Below are 16060 nucleotides of genomic sequence, written 5' to 3'. Positions count from 1 at the left end.
GAATCCAAATGTGGAACTGTGGCGTGCTAACCATGACATAAACCCTTAATTTAGACCGGTTTCTGAAGCTGAGGAATCAAAAATTATATATTTGTCTGTGGAAAGAGATTTGGTCTGGGAACAACAAATGAGAAAGTTCAACCCTATCATCTATAGCTTTAAGCCAATACTAAGTTTGGTAGATGAACAGACAAATGGTGATTATACAATGGGAGAAGTCACAGCTACTGCAGAGAGAATCCTGCCTCCCGGGTCTATTTGACTACTGGGCTCACACACACAAGAACATGACTCATCTACTCAACAGAGTGTACTAACATGTAGAAGTTCTCAGTGCTTGACTTGCTAGTCATGGTTTAATAAATGACTGAGGGGAAAAAAAGTGGAAGAAACAATAAATTTTAACAGCAGAAAGAGATTTGCTGCATCTGACTACAACTGAAGTTGCTCCAAGATCTGGAAAAGCAAGCCAACAAAAGAATGATGACGTTTGTGTTACCTATGAAGCTACTCAGGAACATTCAAGTCTAGAAGTGACTGAAGAGCTGCAGGAGGCCCTCAGGACTAAGTGACCAGGTAAACGAGCAGATGAAACTCAGTATTAACAAATGCAAAATAACACACCAGGTGGGGAAACCCTGTATGTGCACAGCTTGTTTACAACTCACCATCAGGATTGTGTGGAAAACACTGCAGAAGAAACTTGGTAAATGTCAGCTTAATACTCGGTATTGACCAAAAAGGCAAATACGGTTTCAGGACTATGGAAAGAAGGAAAACCCAGCATTTTGTCATCCTTCACAACAACAGAGTGTCTGTATGGAGGGCTCCTTCAGTCAGTCTCAGAAGGCAAGAGGAGAGAGAGGGGCAGCAGGATGCTCGCCAGTACAGAATGGCTTCCATCCAGCAAGAGGAAACATGAAGGGGAGGGCACAATAGGAAAGAAAGGCTATGACAACCATCTATTACAAAAAGAAATTACCTAAATGGTAACTAGCGAGGGACAATTTGCCATTTCTCCTGCAACAGGAAGTTCCAGAAGATATCCACTGCTTCACAGCTGCTGCCTGGGTCATCAAAGTGTTTCTGACACAAGTGCATAATGAAGCTGTGGAATGTACTTCCACGCAGCCTTACTAAGGCAGAAACATTTGCGGGTGAGACCCAGACAAGAAGTTGCTCTTGCCGGGCCTTTCTAGCCCCAAAAGGGCTGTCAGGCGCACTCTGTCGCAGATGGAACTTCTGCCAATTACCATTTCTGCCAATTTCTTCTGACAGTGGCCACTGGACAAGGGCTTAAGAGAGAGGACACTGGAGGGGAGTACTCCAGGTCAGATCAGTACAACAGTTCAGACAGCAAAGCACACAAAGGTTTTGCATTATGACCTACATTCATTTAAGTGTATTGTGATTTTCAGGTCCCATTTCATAGCTCTACAGCTGTATACACGTACTTAGTAAGCATACTTCACACACATTCATCAAGATGCAACACTATCCCCAAATTAGAAAGCATATCCCCAAATTAGAAAGCACCAAGTATGTATAAGAAACATCCTTCACTTTATAGCCTTATTTTTCCACAACACAAGTTAACAGTGCAAGTACCCAAATGTTTTTTTACGTAGATTTCTATAAACAGATGCAGTCCACCTCCATGCCCAGTAAGATCACCTAACAGATGCTCCTGGAAGATATGTCAAGACATATGGAAGACAGGCAGGTGATTAGAAACAGCCAACATGGGTTCACCAAGGGCAAATCATGCCTGACTCATCTAGTGACCTTCTGTGATGGAGTGACTGCACGAGTGGACAAGGGAAGAGCTACAGATGTCATATACCTGGACTTGTGTAAGGCCTTTGATACGATCCTCCACAACATTCTTATCTCTAAATTTGAGAGAGATGGGCTTGATGTATGGACTGTTCAACGGATAAGGAATTGGCTGGATGGCCACGTCCAAAGAGTTATAGTCAATAGCTCAATGTCCAAGTGGAAACCAGTAACGAGTGGGGTCCCTCAAGGGTCTGTGCTGGCACCAATATTATTTAGTATCTTCATTAACAACACAGACAGTGGGATTGAGTGCACCCTCAGCAAGTTTGCAGATGACACCAAGCTGAGCAGTTCATTCGCTAGAGGGAAGGGATGCCATTCAGAGGGACCTTGACAGGCCTGAGGAGCAGGCCCATGTGAACCTCATGAGTGGGCACGGTGGTGTTGGTTGATGGTTGGACTTGATGATCTTACAGGTCTTTTCCAACCTTAGTGATTCTGTGAGATTCGCCAAGACCAAGTGCAAGGTCCTGCACTCGGGTCCAGGCAATCCCCAGTATCAGTACAGACTGGGGGATGTAAAATGGGCCACAAAAATGGTCAGAGTGCTGGAACACCTTCCCTGTGAAGAAAGGCTGAGAGAGTTGGGGTTGCTCAGCCTGGAGAAGGCTCCAGGGAAGACTTCATTGCAGCCTTTCAATATATAAAGAGGGCTTAAACAGAAAGAGGGAGATTTAGATTAGATAGAAGGAAGAAATTTCTAATGGTGAGGGTGGTGAGACCCTGGAACAGGTTGCCCAGAGAAGCTGTGGCTGTCCCAACCCTGGAAGTGTTCAAGGTTATGTTGGACAGGGCTTTGAGCAACCTGATCTAGCGAAAGATGTCCCTGCCCATGGCAGGGGGATTGGACTAGATGATCTTTACAGGTCCCTTCCAAACCAAACCATTCTGTGGTTCTATGATTCTACGCAAAACTACTATGTGATACAGTTTTTAAAAGGAGAGGAACAGAAATTTGAGGTGAGACATCCTTTAAGGCAGAAATCGGGTCTCAGGACTTAATCAGTGCATTTTTAACATTCTTACTAAAAAACCAAGCTGCTACTAGATCCAAAAATTAACTTATAGAAACAAGTATTAAAAGAAATACCTGATTTTTTTTTAAAAGTTCACATATTATTACTCATGTCAGTAACTCATATGCTTTTGCCTAAATACCAGGTACAATTACTCACACATGCAAACACTTCTGATTTTGGACTCTAAAGTAAGTCTGATGTTTAAGGTAGAATTGCACTTTATATATTTTTATATAGCCTATAGTAAAAGCCTGGAAGAGTCAAGAAACTTACCATTATGCCACCAACTACACGACACCAGGTGTCAGAATTAGAGTTTTAGCTTACCGTCACATTAAAGGTATATGACATGCAATCAGATTCTAGTTTACCCTCCTCTTTCCAAATAAAACCTAAACGTTCAGCTGCAGTTCTGATTTCTCCCTGCTTTATACTGTATTTTTGCAAATGTTATTTCGTGCTGAAGGGCCCAACCCCTGGTGCTCAGGGGTTAATTGGAAAGCATTTGACCCCTCAGAGGCATTCAGGCAGATTTCTTGAAAGGAGAATGGCAATCACACGCTGTCAGCTTTGATTTCATTAAATGCAAAACTGACTATGTAAGGATTTACGTTACACAAAAGGTAGATTTCTACCCCCGAAGAGTAATTTTGGTTGCTAGTCAAACTTCTTCCCTGCTTCCCCCTGGGAAGAAAGTCTGTGGAGAAAAGCATTGCACAGATCACAAGAAAGGCAGGAGAGTTCCTGGAAGAACATTTCCCACTAGTGTGGGACGTGTCTGAACCGTTTGTTTAAAAAAAGCATGACCCAGAGGCTTGTAAGCAACATGTGGACAGAATGTAATTAATCAGGAGTGAAAACTAAGGTAGAATTCTTCTGCTCTCTCTCGTCTTCCACCTCAGAACAGCAATGGGAAGAGATCACTGCACTAGATGTCGTCGTGGTACTCCCCGTACTTTGCTGTGACAGGTTCCTCAAGATGAACTGCTGCACCACCCATTAAGGCAAATGCTGGGTACATTATGCCAGAGCAGTCCACCTCGCACTCATAAAGGCATTTCATACGGCCTGCGTCGTAGAACCCCACCTTGCCTTTGTCACAGTCGAGGCAGATGCCCAAGCACGATGGCAGGGGAAGGATTCTGCTCGCTGGATCCTTGGGGGCAGCAGGTGTTGTGGGGATAAAGAACTTCTTCATGCCTAAAGTGACCAGTGTGAAAGGCTGTGGTGAGTCAAAGAAGGCATCTTCACTCCCACTGTCATGACCACTGTCTTGCTCGTACCTAGAACAGAAAAACAACCATTTGCTTTTGTCAAATTCTGAAGGGGGATCAGTGATGTGAACTGGAGAAAACATTTTTGTAAGACAAGAAACACCACATGGTCACCTGCAAAACCTTGTGGGGTAAAAATATACCTAAGCCAGGAGGGAAGACGCATTTAGTAGGTGGAGAACACTCACTTGGGCCACTTCAGACAATAAATAACAGCTAAACGCTAACGAGGACAAGACCACAGAAGGCTTTACTAAGGAGCGGATGTATCTAAATGTACTCATGCTAGGTAATCATTAATGAACCTACAGGTAGAGCAAATTAGTTAACTTGAAAAGTAATTTAGCGACTATGACTAATGATTACAGACAAGGTATGTTTAACTTCATTTACATAATGTTAAATGACACGAGTAAATACATTTAACATGACTGTTGTCCTATGAGTTTTCCTCACCACTGCTGTATTACATTGTCTTTAAAATTCACAACACAAAAAGTAGTGGTTTAAGTTTTTGGTTTGGTGGTTTGGTTTTTTTTAAAGCGCTCTGCCTGGAGGTTTCCATGAACCCCTGTTTCCCAGCTGGTTACTGGGGAAAGTTTGTGGCCAGATTTGTTCAGTCTACATGCTTTTGCCCCCTACTTCTGTCACCAGATGAAGACACACTGGAGAAGCACACATTCTTCTGTGCCGACAATCCCTAGCTAGGTTTGCATTTTTGGGATGTCTGGGGGGAGATTGGATTTGTGTCAGCCAAAGTTTTCCAGGTATTTGTGTGGATAAGGAAAAAGAAATCAGGAAATCAGGATCTAATTTCTCACTTTGCAAAAAGCCTCCGTCTGGCTTTAAGCAGCTCAAGACACAGGCGTTCTTACACTTTCAGTATGTTACACAGGAGGAAGCTGATACATTTTTTACATTCCTGAAAAAGTTAAGAGTCCTCAGGAGATAGCCTCCCAGCCTGCAGTTCCTAGACACATCCAGGCTTACTACAACCATACTTCAGAGCTGAAATCTTTTTATTGGTTTGTCCACTGTACTTTGGCTTGGGATCAGTAGCACTCCAGTACCATATGCAAGTGTATAGCCTGGGATAAGCCAGTGACTTGGAATCCACCGTGACGCAAGCTACAGCAAAGATACACAGATACACACAGTGAACATTGTACCTCTGAATGGCTGCCAAACCTAGTATGCTAAGGAAATTAAGGCAGAGTCTTACTATTGACAATTAAACATTGCTTCAATCTTGCAAGTGATGCTTTTTTTTTACCTTCTTGCTTTAACTGGCACATCTTGACATCTATAGGAACCTCCTTTCTTTCCCAAAAAGAATGAAAATAGGACTCTGGATAATTACAACACCTTTCTGCTAATAGCAGGGGATGAACAGGACAACCTGCTTACAGCATATCCTTCAAGCTACTTTCCACTAGTTAGGTTCACCTTGTGTACTAATTGCGACCAGACTCACTCTTAACTTATTTTTTAAAAAGCCATCTCCTTATATAAAACATGTATTGAGCAAGAGTCTGCAATTTACCTTGGGCTGGTCACATCATGGGTATTATGGAACAATTTCTGTATCTGGTTGCTAGAAACAACTCCCACTTTCACCAGGTATGAATAGGCTTCCACACGAAAAGCCCAGACGTGCTTCCCTTTGGCAATCCCGGTGTCGCCAATGATGTAATCCAGGGTTGTGTAGCATCCGACCTGCATGCGCTCAGATCCCAGCAGTAGAGGAAATCCAGCCCTGCTTTCCACAGAGGTTCTTCCTGGGTTCAGCAGGAGATGTTCGCTGTTGTACCCACATTTGTCATCAAAAAGAAAACTGAAAACTGAAAAACAGTATCCAAAAAAATTTCCTCTTAGTTAAGTATTTGGCCTTCTGTGCTTATAAACTACATTTTAAGTCATGCTGGCATCAGAATTTCTCACTTTTAAAGGCTAAGGGAACGTCATGCAAGCTAAAACGGTCTCAGCACGCCACCTACTTAACCTGTTTGTTAACAGTGCTTCTAAACATTTACGCAACCGGTAACAGTAGAGTAGAAGTCTGGGAACTACTGGAAACCACCTACAGCTCTTCACACCGACAGACACAGATTCAACACCTTGTGGACAGAAGAAAACCCAATACCTGGAGCTGGAGGCGTACGCAAAATAACTTCTCGGCTCCAAGGGCTACAGATGGACCCTTTATATCCTCGAACTCTAAAGGCATAGGAGCTGTCATCATCAAGATCAGATATTACTTTGCTCTTGCTGCAAACTTTGATCTCCTGCCACGTCGCACTCTCCTCTTCTCTATTAAGCTTACGATACTCAAGAACATAGATATCAGCTGAGTCTGTCTTCCCAGGGCATTCCCAGCTGATCAGAGCTTTGTTGTACATTCTGCTCTGCTCTTCATTGATTTCTGGTATTTCTAGACCTGGAATGCCAGAGATTCAGGAGAAAAAAACCCTCAAATTTAGATATCTGTTGTTTTAGAATTAACCATACAAGCCCTTTGTTGAGTGGCTATAGTACTTGGGGGGGGTGGGGGTGGGGGCAGAAATCTGACTCAATCCGTTAAAGAGTACAGATGAGGATGGTTCCATTCATGCACTTACATAAATCCCTTACTTTCTGTTTTTACTTCGAAAGTTGTATTGTTTATTTTTGCTGGCAGCTAAAAAAGCATCTAAAAGCCTATTCTTTTCTGTCATGTTAACAAAAAGCTTCTAGGAAGACCTAGTATTACTTAACTACAATGTTTTGGAAGCCAATGTAAACTGGTACTGAATGCAACGGCATCTTAGCTTCTTTTTCAAAGCTGAAGCTAGCATTGCTGCCAGGTAATGCCTTGTGGATCACAGAGACAGAAGGGACAATGCAAGTCACAAGACTGAGTTCTGCAGCTGCAGCCCTGCATAAGTTTTGCCTCTTTCCAGAGAAGCCCTTCAAGTCGTAACTTGAGAAAGACCTGATGCTCTCGCAATTTACCATTGGAATGGAAGGACAAGTCACCAAGGATCTCTTCTTGCTTAGCTATGTCCACCACAAAGTCTTCAAAAGTAGTTTCAGCTGCTGGCCTGAAGCTCTTCAGAGATTCAGTAGCTTTTTGGATTCTGAAAGCACAGAAGCAAAGGGATGGCAGAACAGAGAAAAGGGAATTCACATGTGTGCATTCCTTAAACTAAAAATGCTAGGTTTTGCTTTATAAAAAGTGCTGTTTTCATGTACTTACTGATGTCTCCCAGAAATTTCTGTCTCTCTAGACAGAATTCAAATGCAAAATTTAAGGTCTTTTGTACATCAGTGTAAAGGTATCAGTGTAAAGATAATGAAGAGGTAATCGTTCAGCTGGTAGAGCATTTTAACAATTTGGGGCATTATGTTCAAAGAACAAAATAGATGTGAAGCGCTAATGGAGAACAGCTATTAAGATCAAAGACTTTAAAGCCAGAAGAGACCTGTTAGATTAACTTGCAAATACCCGATACAATCTCTGAGCAAAGGAATGTGTCAGTGAGCTGAATGGGCTACCCTTCCAGTGCAGTCCTACTGAACAAGGCCACGTGTTGTCACAGGACAGAGCCCCTCCTGACTGCTGTTTCTTAACGCACACTGTAATGTAGCAATTTCTACTGAACGGTACTGGGACCATCTCTGAGCCTTTGCAATACAAGGTACTGCATTCAGTACTTTGCTAGCAGGTGTCAAAAGAATATGACTGACCAGACATCCTGGAACAGTATCTGTACTTCAAACAGAAGATAATTAAGATACCTGTCATGAAGCTGTTTTGCTGTTTGAACAAAACAAGATGGATCAGTTTCTTTAAGCACCTCTTGAGCATATCCTACAAGGCCATTATTTTCCAGGAGCCCTTGATATTCCTCTGCTTGCGTTTGCAATTTTTCCAGCCTTAAATTCTTAGAAGTTTCAATTGCCCTAAGAGCTGCGGACTTCTTCTCTTCTAGGACATGAGATAATTTCTCAAAGCTCTGAGATGCTTCTTCTTTAGCTCGTTCACTGTTGCACTAGGAGGGAACAAAAGACATTTTAGACAGATTCCACAGCACTGTGGCTGTCTACAGAAACATACCTCAAGTTGTTCAAGGTATCACAGCAATCTAGTCATCCATTTGACAGACAAGACTAATGAGCTTTGTTATGCCCATCAGCACTGAAAATGTGATCAGCACTGCACCCAAGCTAGTGAGCGTTTACTGGATCAACACAGAGAACGAAGAGCAGGAAAGTATTCCTCTGATTATGTCTTGAGTTACGCATAGCATGTGTCTAAACAGCTCATGGAAAAGCACTGTAAAAACAGGTCAGTTTCTGAAGTCTTCATGCCCAAGAGCTAGGTGCTCCTCCACCTTCCCCAACCACACTGAGATGGGGGTCCAGCCCAGCTTCTCACATATGCCCTCAGAACTGTAGGGTCACCTCTAACTAGTGCCCTGGATAAAAGGAACTACAAAGCACAGAGACAATCTTTATCAAGATGCAGGCAGGGCCAGGAGCTCCTGCAATTTCTGCCATTGTGTTTTTCAGCTTGTACGTGAGCTCCCAGCTCTGACTCTTCTGCAGGGAGATTTGACTCTTCATTCTGACTTTATTGCAACATCCTCAAGGCGGCAAACAGCCAGTGTAAATTGTGAAGCACCGTTAATACACAAGAGCTGTAAGTCTAACCCACCTCTCTTTGATTAAGGTATCAAACAAGCTTTCTTTCAATTAAATTTACAGCAGCACCCAAAACTTAACTTCCCTCTGTATGTTGCCCATATTTCCAACACTGTCAGGATTAGGTCTTACCATTTGTGATTCAGGACTAACACAAACTGTTCAGAAATTGTTTTACTGGCTAACTGAAAAAAGCCAAAGGATTTGAAACACTTCAGTGAAAACAGTTTGAGTCTCTGCTGTGTCCCTGCAAGGGCTATCCCCAGCCAACACGGAAGACACTCTTACCTCTGTTTCTTTCAGCAGCAGATCCAGCTGTGTGATGTGAGCTTTCACCTGGCTCTCCTTACTGATGAGGTACTCAATATCTTTTGAAAGCTTCTCCTGTGAAAACAAAACAGCGAGCTAGCAGAAGAAGGGTATCCCACCCAAACCGACAACCAGCACAGGCAGGTCATCCAGCTAGCACTCGCTTTATCTAGTTACAAGGACAACAGCCTGCCACCAGTTATGAGCAGCAACCCTGCGGAGAATTGCTCAGTGACCCGCAATGACTGCACAGGGACATCAGGCCACTGATGTGGGCAGGACTGGGGGCACAGCCTCTAAGGACAAGAGGTAACAGCCTCTAAGGACAAGAGGTAACAGCCTCAGCTGGCTCAGTCTTCCCCAGCCACAAGTGCCACCTTCTCTTAGGCTAGGAACATGAGGCTTCAGGACGTTACTAAAACTTACAGAAAAGCCACGTTAGTTATTAACTCATTTGTAGTAAGATTTGCTAGAAGAATGAGTGGTTCAAAGCATGAACTTATGAGTGTCTCTGCATTTCCCGACTTGCAAGAGTTAACAGCTGTACAGGAAAAGCCTTGCAAACAGGCAAGGAGGCCAAAGAGCACAAGGCAGGCTGGTCTGGTCTTCCCCCCCACCCCCGCCCCCCCTTTTTTTTTTTCTTGTGAGCAAGAGAGGAAGAGAAGGAAGAAGAGGAGGTAGAAGCAATCATTCTTTAACAACAAAGCAATGTTTGCAAGTCTTCCCTGTTGTACTGCGAATTAACAGCTATGCAACTTCAGAAACATACAAGGTCCCAACAGATACTTCCAATGCAAATTTTTCAGGAGTGCTTCTGAAGTATCAGCTAATCCAAGCCACAAGGACACTTACCTTAAAAAAGCTAGATTGTAAAGTATAAACTGCTTAAACCTTTTGCATTGGTCAGTACTGCTATACAGTTGGCTAAAACAAGGTGGAAGGACTTTTAAGAGGTTATGTTTCAAGCCTCATAGAAAATACAGTTTCTCAGAAGTGCGCTATGTCACACTAATATAGATATTAACAGATGTTGCACAACAGCATGCCTCATGACTGGTTCAGTGTCCTCTAAACACACATCCTGGCTTCCTGCCACAGGGAGTTTGCCCTTACACCAGAAGCTCAGTACTTTTCCCCTTCTTAAGGCCAGGTCCAACAATATTTACTTTTACCTTAAGGGTTTTGTAGGCAGTTCTCATGGTTGTTACTCTATGGTTTGCATGACATCCACCCAGTTTACAAAGATGACAAACAGGCCTTCTGCAGATTTCACAGTACATGTTTACCCTCTCCATTTCATGTTCTGGACACATCAAAATCTGAAAAAAAAAGAGAGCAGAGAGAATGCAGGTGTACTTCCAAAAACTGAGGTGGCCAACAAACCATCAAAACACTAAATCACCCCACAGCAGCATCTGATTTCATCAGTGGATTCTTTATATTCAGTTTATCTTCCACCTTTTATATTTGTCTATGCCAGTGAAAGCCAGCAGATGAACACACACAGTTTCACGAGGTTCACAGTGAGTAAACCTGTAGCGATGTCTGTGTACACATCATGTAGCCTCCATACTGCAATCAACCATTTTGCTAATCCCTGAAGTTGTTTGTGTGCCTCAAGCTCCCTACACTCCTGTTCAGAGCTGTAAATGCAATATATAACACAGCCACGCTGTCAAATTCAACTGTGTCCATGCCAGCATCTCTTGAAACAACTACGAACTGTCTTAAAGCAGGAGTTGACATAATACTGTAATGATTTAAATTTAAGCTAGACTCTGATCAGCCACATAGCCATTGCTCTTGGAGCAACAGATGAAATGCAGCCACACCCCCAGTCACAGTCATTTTAAAGATAAAAGGCTCCAGTGTTTCATTTTTTCTGTCTGACTCCAATTACAAGTTGTTCATGCTGAGCGTTAATTCCAGTACCAGCTTAAACAGCATTGCGAAAAAGCTGGTGTTTGCTAAAAGTAATCTTTCAAAAATTGAACACGTTGAAGTAACTGCTCGAAGAGGCAAAAAAAGTGCTGCTCAACTCCAAGCTCAAGCAACAGATAAAACCGTCTAAAAGGGGGTGGGTGGGGGTGGGTGGGTGTGCTTGTGCACATGTGTGCGTGTGTGTTTTAAAAAAAAAGAAATGCTTTGCCTCATTCCAGAGCACTGAAAGACATTTGGGTCCATCTACTCCATGTTACCAAAGAGAAGCTCTTGAGAAAGCTTTTCAGTGTCATGTCAAGGAGGAGAACACGACATCAGTGCCAACAGTCAAGCTTTAAAAGCATCATCTTTTAACACACGCACACACATACAAGAAAGGACAGGAAAGGGCTCAAAAATAGAAGTGAGTAGCATAAATATGGACACACTAAGCTAAAATTGCAAACCATCTCTGAAACCAACTCTCAAGCCCCAAATGTTATCTTAGTCTATGGTGAAAAGCCCAGAGACACCAGTCTCGCTAGCACCTTGGTACATAAGACTGTCATTCAGCAGAATATGCAATAAGCTATCCCATTGTCATTGACTGCTGGATTCGGGGGGAGGTGCGAGGAGGGAAGGAAACTTTCAGGAAAATCATCTGTGCAGGCAGACATGTTCAAAACTGCAGTCATGCTGTCAGCAAGAACAAAAGCTTATGGTTCACTCAATGAATAACAGCAATAGTCAAAAAAGGAACAACGGTCCCAAAAAGCAACTACCATTGCACAGATATGTCTGAAGCTATATGCAAATGCTGCAACCCAAATTCTGTAAGATACGGTATACTTACCTTGGGTCTGAAGTTGGTGGTTGGTCCTACATGTTTATGTTGGGCTTTCACAGTTCCCCAAGGATGGTGTATTTTGAAACATTCGTTGCAATAGCTTGCCCTGCAGTCCATGCAGCTCTTTGTGGCCTCTTGAGGTGGAGGTTTGCAGAAATCGCACATAATAGCAACGGCTGCCCTGGCTGCCTGTCTGTATCTTTCCACAATGGTTTCCAAAGTAAAGTTGCGAAATAAGCCATTGATGCCACGTTCTCCGAGATCAGTATCCCGCTGGCAACCCGGACAAGGAAACAGACTCGATCTAGGAGTCAGTGAATTACGTTTTCTGCCTGTGTAGACACCAAATCCTGATTTAGGAGGAGTGTAAACAGAAGAGGTTTAGATTTTAAAGGGAGAAGCACAGGAATTTATGAACCAATTTCAAACTATCGTAGCACATCATCCAAACCAGTACAATACCAATTCATATGCACTCTGCCAAGCCAAAGAGAATACATTTGCCATGACAAGGTAGTGTAATGTCTGAGTTCAGGGGGCATTACAAACTACTGCTCTAAAACTTAATTCTACGGTAAGGTTAATTTAGCTATTCCAATCCTATCTTCTTCGTCTAGTTTTGCATGCACTCAAGCCGCAGCCTTTCAAAAGACTAAACACAAAACCTTCCGGAAACCAGTTGGTTTTAGGCTAACTGGCTGCCCACATAGAGAGCAACAGCTTCGTAACACGCTGAAGTGTAAGATGTCTATTCCCAGAGTGAGACTGGTTATTCCCAGACAAATATAGCCAACTTGGAGCTCCCTGAAGTTTGCTTTGGCCGAGTCAAACTTATCTGGCTTACCCCAAGAGGCATCATAAAAATCTAAAGAGGAAAACAAGAGAACTAGATATCACCAGTACGAAATCTCAGCCAAATCATTCAGTCCAAATACGTAGAGGCTGACTTGGCCCTTGCTGAACGGCCTTGATAAAGGAGGGCTGCTAAGTAAGCCCCGCACACCAAAGGGGATGCTGAGACGGTTATGTCTGAGAGATTCCTCTACCTTGAACTGGGGAACCCCAGATCTGCATGGTTACACAAGGGTACAGCTTATCTCTTTTCATTTCAAAAGGGGACAGTAGAGAAGCTGCCCTCCTACGAAACAGCTATGCACAAATTTCCCCTCTTCTCCAAAATAAAGTGATCCAAGGCTCAAGTCAAGTCGCAAGCCTAGGGATTCTTTGGAGCCTGTTCCAGGGGATGGCTCACACAGACCCAAAAACTATTTACAGGGTAACATTCTTGAGGCTATCAAACAGAGAGTGCATCCCCATGTCTCACTCATGAACCCACAGGGCACAACTATCAAAATTAGTCCTTTATGTATTACTGAAGCAGGTTAAGCCAGTGTTTAGGCTTAACATGTATCCTCTCAGCCTCCCCTTACAAAGAAATAAAAAACCATTCTCTCGAGCTGGAGCATGGTTTTAAGATCCCCTTGAGATGACGGCATGTTGGTATAACTAATTTGTAAATAGAGGTATGACTTCAAGCTGAATTCTTAGTGTTGAAATTGGTTCTTCTTCAGAAAGTGAAATTTGGTCCCATCTGTATTTAGTGAGGATCTTCCCATCAGAAATGTTGATGCTTCATTTCTTTTTGAAGTGTCCTTTGATGCTATCCAAAAGACACTTGCCTTGTGTCACTCTTCTGTGGGTGCTTCACCCAACAATCCAAAACCTCCCTACCTCTCACGCCCTTTCCAGTCTCTTTAAAAAACCAAACCAACACTCCTGTAAGAAACTAGTTCCTTTAAAAATCTTCAAAATGTACCCCATGGTAGTTATGCATCACTATCAGCTAAGAAGCCACAACCAGAGCATGAATAAATGTCAGTCTCAAACTCGGCTGGTCTTATGCTTTTCTGTAGGTTCTGAGCAGAACAGCTAGACTGCATTAACAGAACAGTATGGGTGACATCTAGTAGCATCTAAATGTCAGGTTCCCAAGGGAGCTCTGCCTCCTCTGTGCACAGCGTGGATGGTGCCACAGCACTGCCTGCGCACCCCATCATGCTAGATCACTGTTTCTACTGCCCGACAGAGAGCAAGCTGGAGGGCAGCTTTCCACGGAAGATTAAGGATTACCTCCTTACTTACACTGCTGAAAGCAGCATGGGGGGCCTGGTCCCCACGCACAGCCTGTCTGATACTCCCACACTTGGCAAGCCACAGTTCTCACAAGGAGGCCAGGTCACCCACGGTGCGCCCACCACTCCTTAGGCACCCAACCTGGTGCCCTGATGTCCACGTTGTAAAACCACGTAGTGGACAGCTGCAGCGGAAACCGGTGACCGCTTCAGTCCATGCATACAATGCCGTGACAGAACATCATGCTTACTGAGGAAAAAAGGGACTAGACTTGGATTTGGGAGATGGCAGTCACCAGTGGGCTCTCTTCGTTCAAACTTCACATAACGCTGCAGGTAGAGAGAGCTGAGAAAGCAGCTGAAATGTATGCAGAGCTAAACAGTGATTGTGGGGCTGTGCACCCCATATCCAGAAAACAGGACTGTAATGAAGACAACTAGCTATTTCGTTTGGGGATTCCCTCAAATGATGCAAGCCTCAACCTGCCAAGCTACAGCAAACACAGCATTTGCTTATCAAACTGATCCTGAAAGAGTACCAGTACTAACAACTCAAGAGTTGTTTAAAAGAAGTGGGTGAAATAAAATATTTGAGCTTTGAAAACTGGGAAGGGGATGATGAACGTTAGTAACATACGAAATACAAGACACAGCTTTAGGGTTTGTCTTGTGGGCGACTCTTCCAGATCACTGCGGACTGCGGTTTTAAAGTGGACAGTTACGTCAGAAGGAAGCCTAAAAGCCAAGATGAGGTTTCTTTCAAGAAGTACTTTCGATGTATCTGTGTAAAAGAACAACTCATCTGTGGATTACACAACAGCTGTAAGAATCTTTCTAGTGTGACATCACAAAGAGCATGAGGAGTGCTCCTTAAAGCTTCCAGAGCAGACCACACTGGAAGAGGCGGTTAGCGCAGTCTTCTTACAGTCATCTGTCTCCCAATTCTGCAACCGTGCAATAACCATCGTCTATGGAAAATGATTTATTGTAAGCGTAATGAATTGGGTAGGACAAACCCATCATTTGCAAAGTCTGCAGAGGCTCAGAAGGAAGTCGAACTACTCAATTTAGGCTGGCCGAAACCTGAGAGAACCACCTCAACAGTACCACTGACAGGCAATAAAACTGCTGAAATCTACACCTCAACATCGACGCTATTGAACATGATGCTACTGTATCTCAATGTAACTGAAATACAGGAATAAACAAATACAATGGTTACAAAGATTTACAGGACGCCACAAAGACTGATCTATTATATATGAAATAGAGTGCACTGTCCTTAAAAATATTCCCATTGTTCTTGCCACAGAATGAACAAGACTCGCACTATCCCTAAGTCATCTCTTTAACTGCATCAGGAGTACCGGGAAGACATTTTACCAATGCAGACGCAATTCGGCTCAAGTCAGTCGAACACATAAAATAAGGAAAACACGCAAAAATTCCGATACGTACCTGATCTACTAATCCTGTCCATGCTGGAAGAAGAGCTTTGAATTTGAGGGCTACTCTGATTAGAGGATTCAGAGCCTCCATCAGCAAAAGAGTCTTCAAATGCAGAGAGTATTTCTTTCACACATTTGTGACAGACATTGTGCTGGCAAGGAAGGATCAGTGGATGGGTAAATAATTCCTTGCATGCTGGGCAGATGAGCTCTCTTTCGATACCCTTAATGGTAACCTTCATGACAGAAAGAGGGAAAAACAAGTGTAAGTGCAGAAAACGTGAGCCAGCAAGACTTACTGCACAGCTGTATGTCTGTATGTCACAAAAGCCCAGCTCTCTAGAATAATCGTTCTATTCTAGAATCGCACATTCTAGCTGGTTTGAGGCATTCCGCTGGTTAACGCTGCAAACAAATCTCAATTAACATTTATGAAAGCACTGACAACATTCCTTTCAACTGAAATGAACACCGCCACTAGGCAAACTCGGTTCATCTTTAGGTCATGTCTGCCTTGCAGGGGAGGAAAGGAGAGGAGGGGAGTAGTCTTAATTCCACTCAAGGACCTAGTGAAACGAAAGCAACCATA

The 16060-nt window shown here is 43.3% G+C and overlaps 1 protein-coding gene across 1 annotated transcript; it reads right to left on the bottom strand.

Moving 5' to 3' along the window:
* Window positions 1-3786: 3786 nt before the first annotated feature.
* LOC132320879 (E3 ubiquitin-protein ligase TRIM36-like) lies at window positions 3787-12230 on the bottom strand. The gene is made up of 8 exons (XM_059834505.1): window positions 11898-12230; window positions 10297-10443; window positions 9104-9199; window positions 7910-8163; window positions 7124-7248; window positions 6276-6569; window positions 5676-5973; window positions 3787-4141 (listed from the first exon to the last, which is right to left on the bottom strand). Exons 1-8 carry the CDS (start codon window positions 12054-12056, stop codon window positions 3787-3789), a joined length of 1728 nt encoding a protein of 575 aa, XP_059690488.1. The 5' UTR covers window positions 12057-12230.
* Window positions 12231-16060: the final 3830 nt, after the last annotated feature.

This window comes from Gavia stellata, unplaced genomic scaffold, assembly GCF_030936135.1.
Source record: "Gavia stellata isolate bGavSte3 unplaced genomic scaffold, bGavSte3.hap2 HAP2_SCAFFOLD_34, whole genome shotgun sequence".
Taxonomy (NCBI): Eukaryota; Metazoa; Chordata; class Aves; order Gaviiformes; family Gaviidae; genus Gavia; species Gavia stellata.
This window is presented reverse-complemented; position numbering and strand designations above follow the sequence as displayed.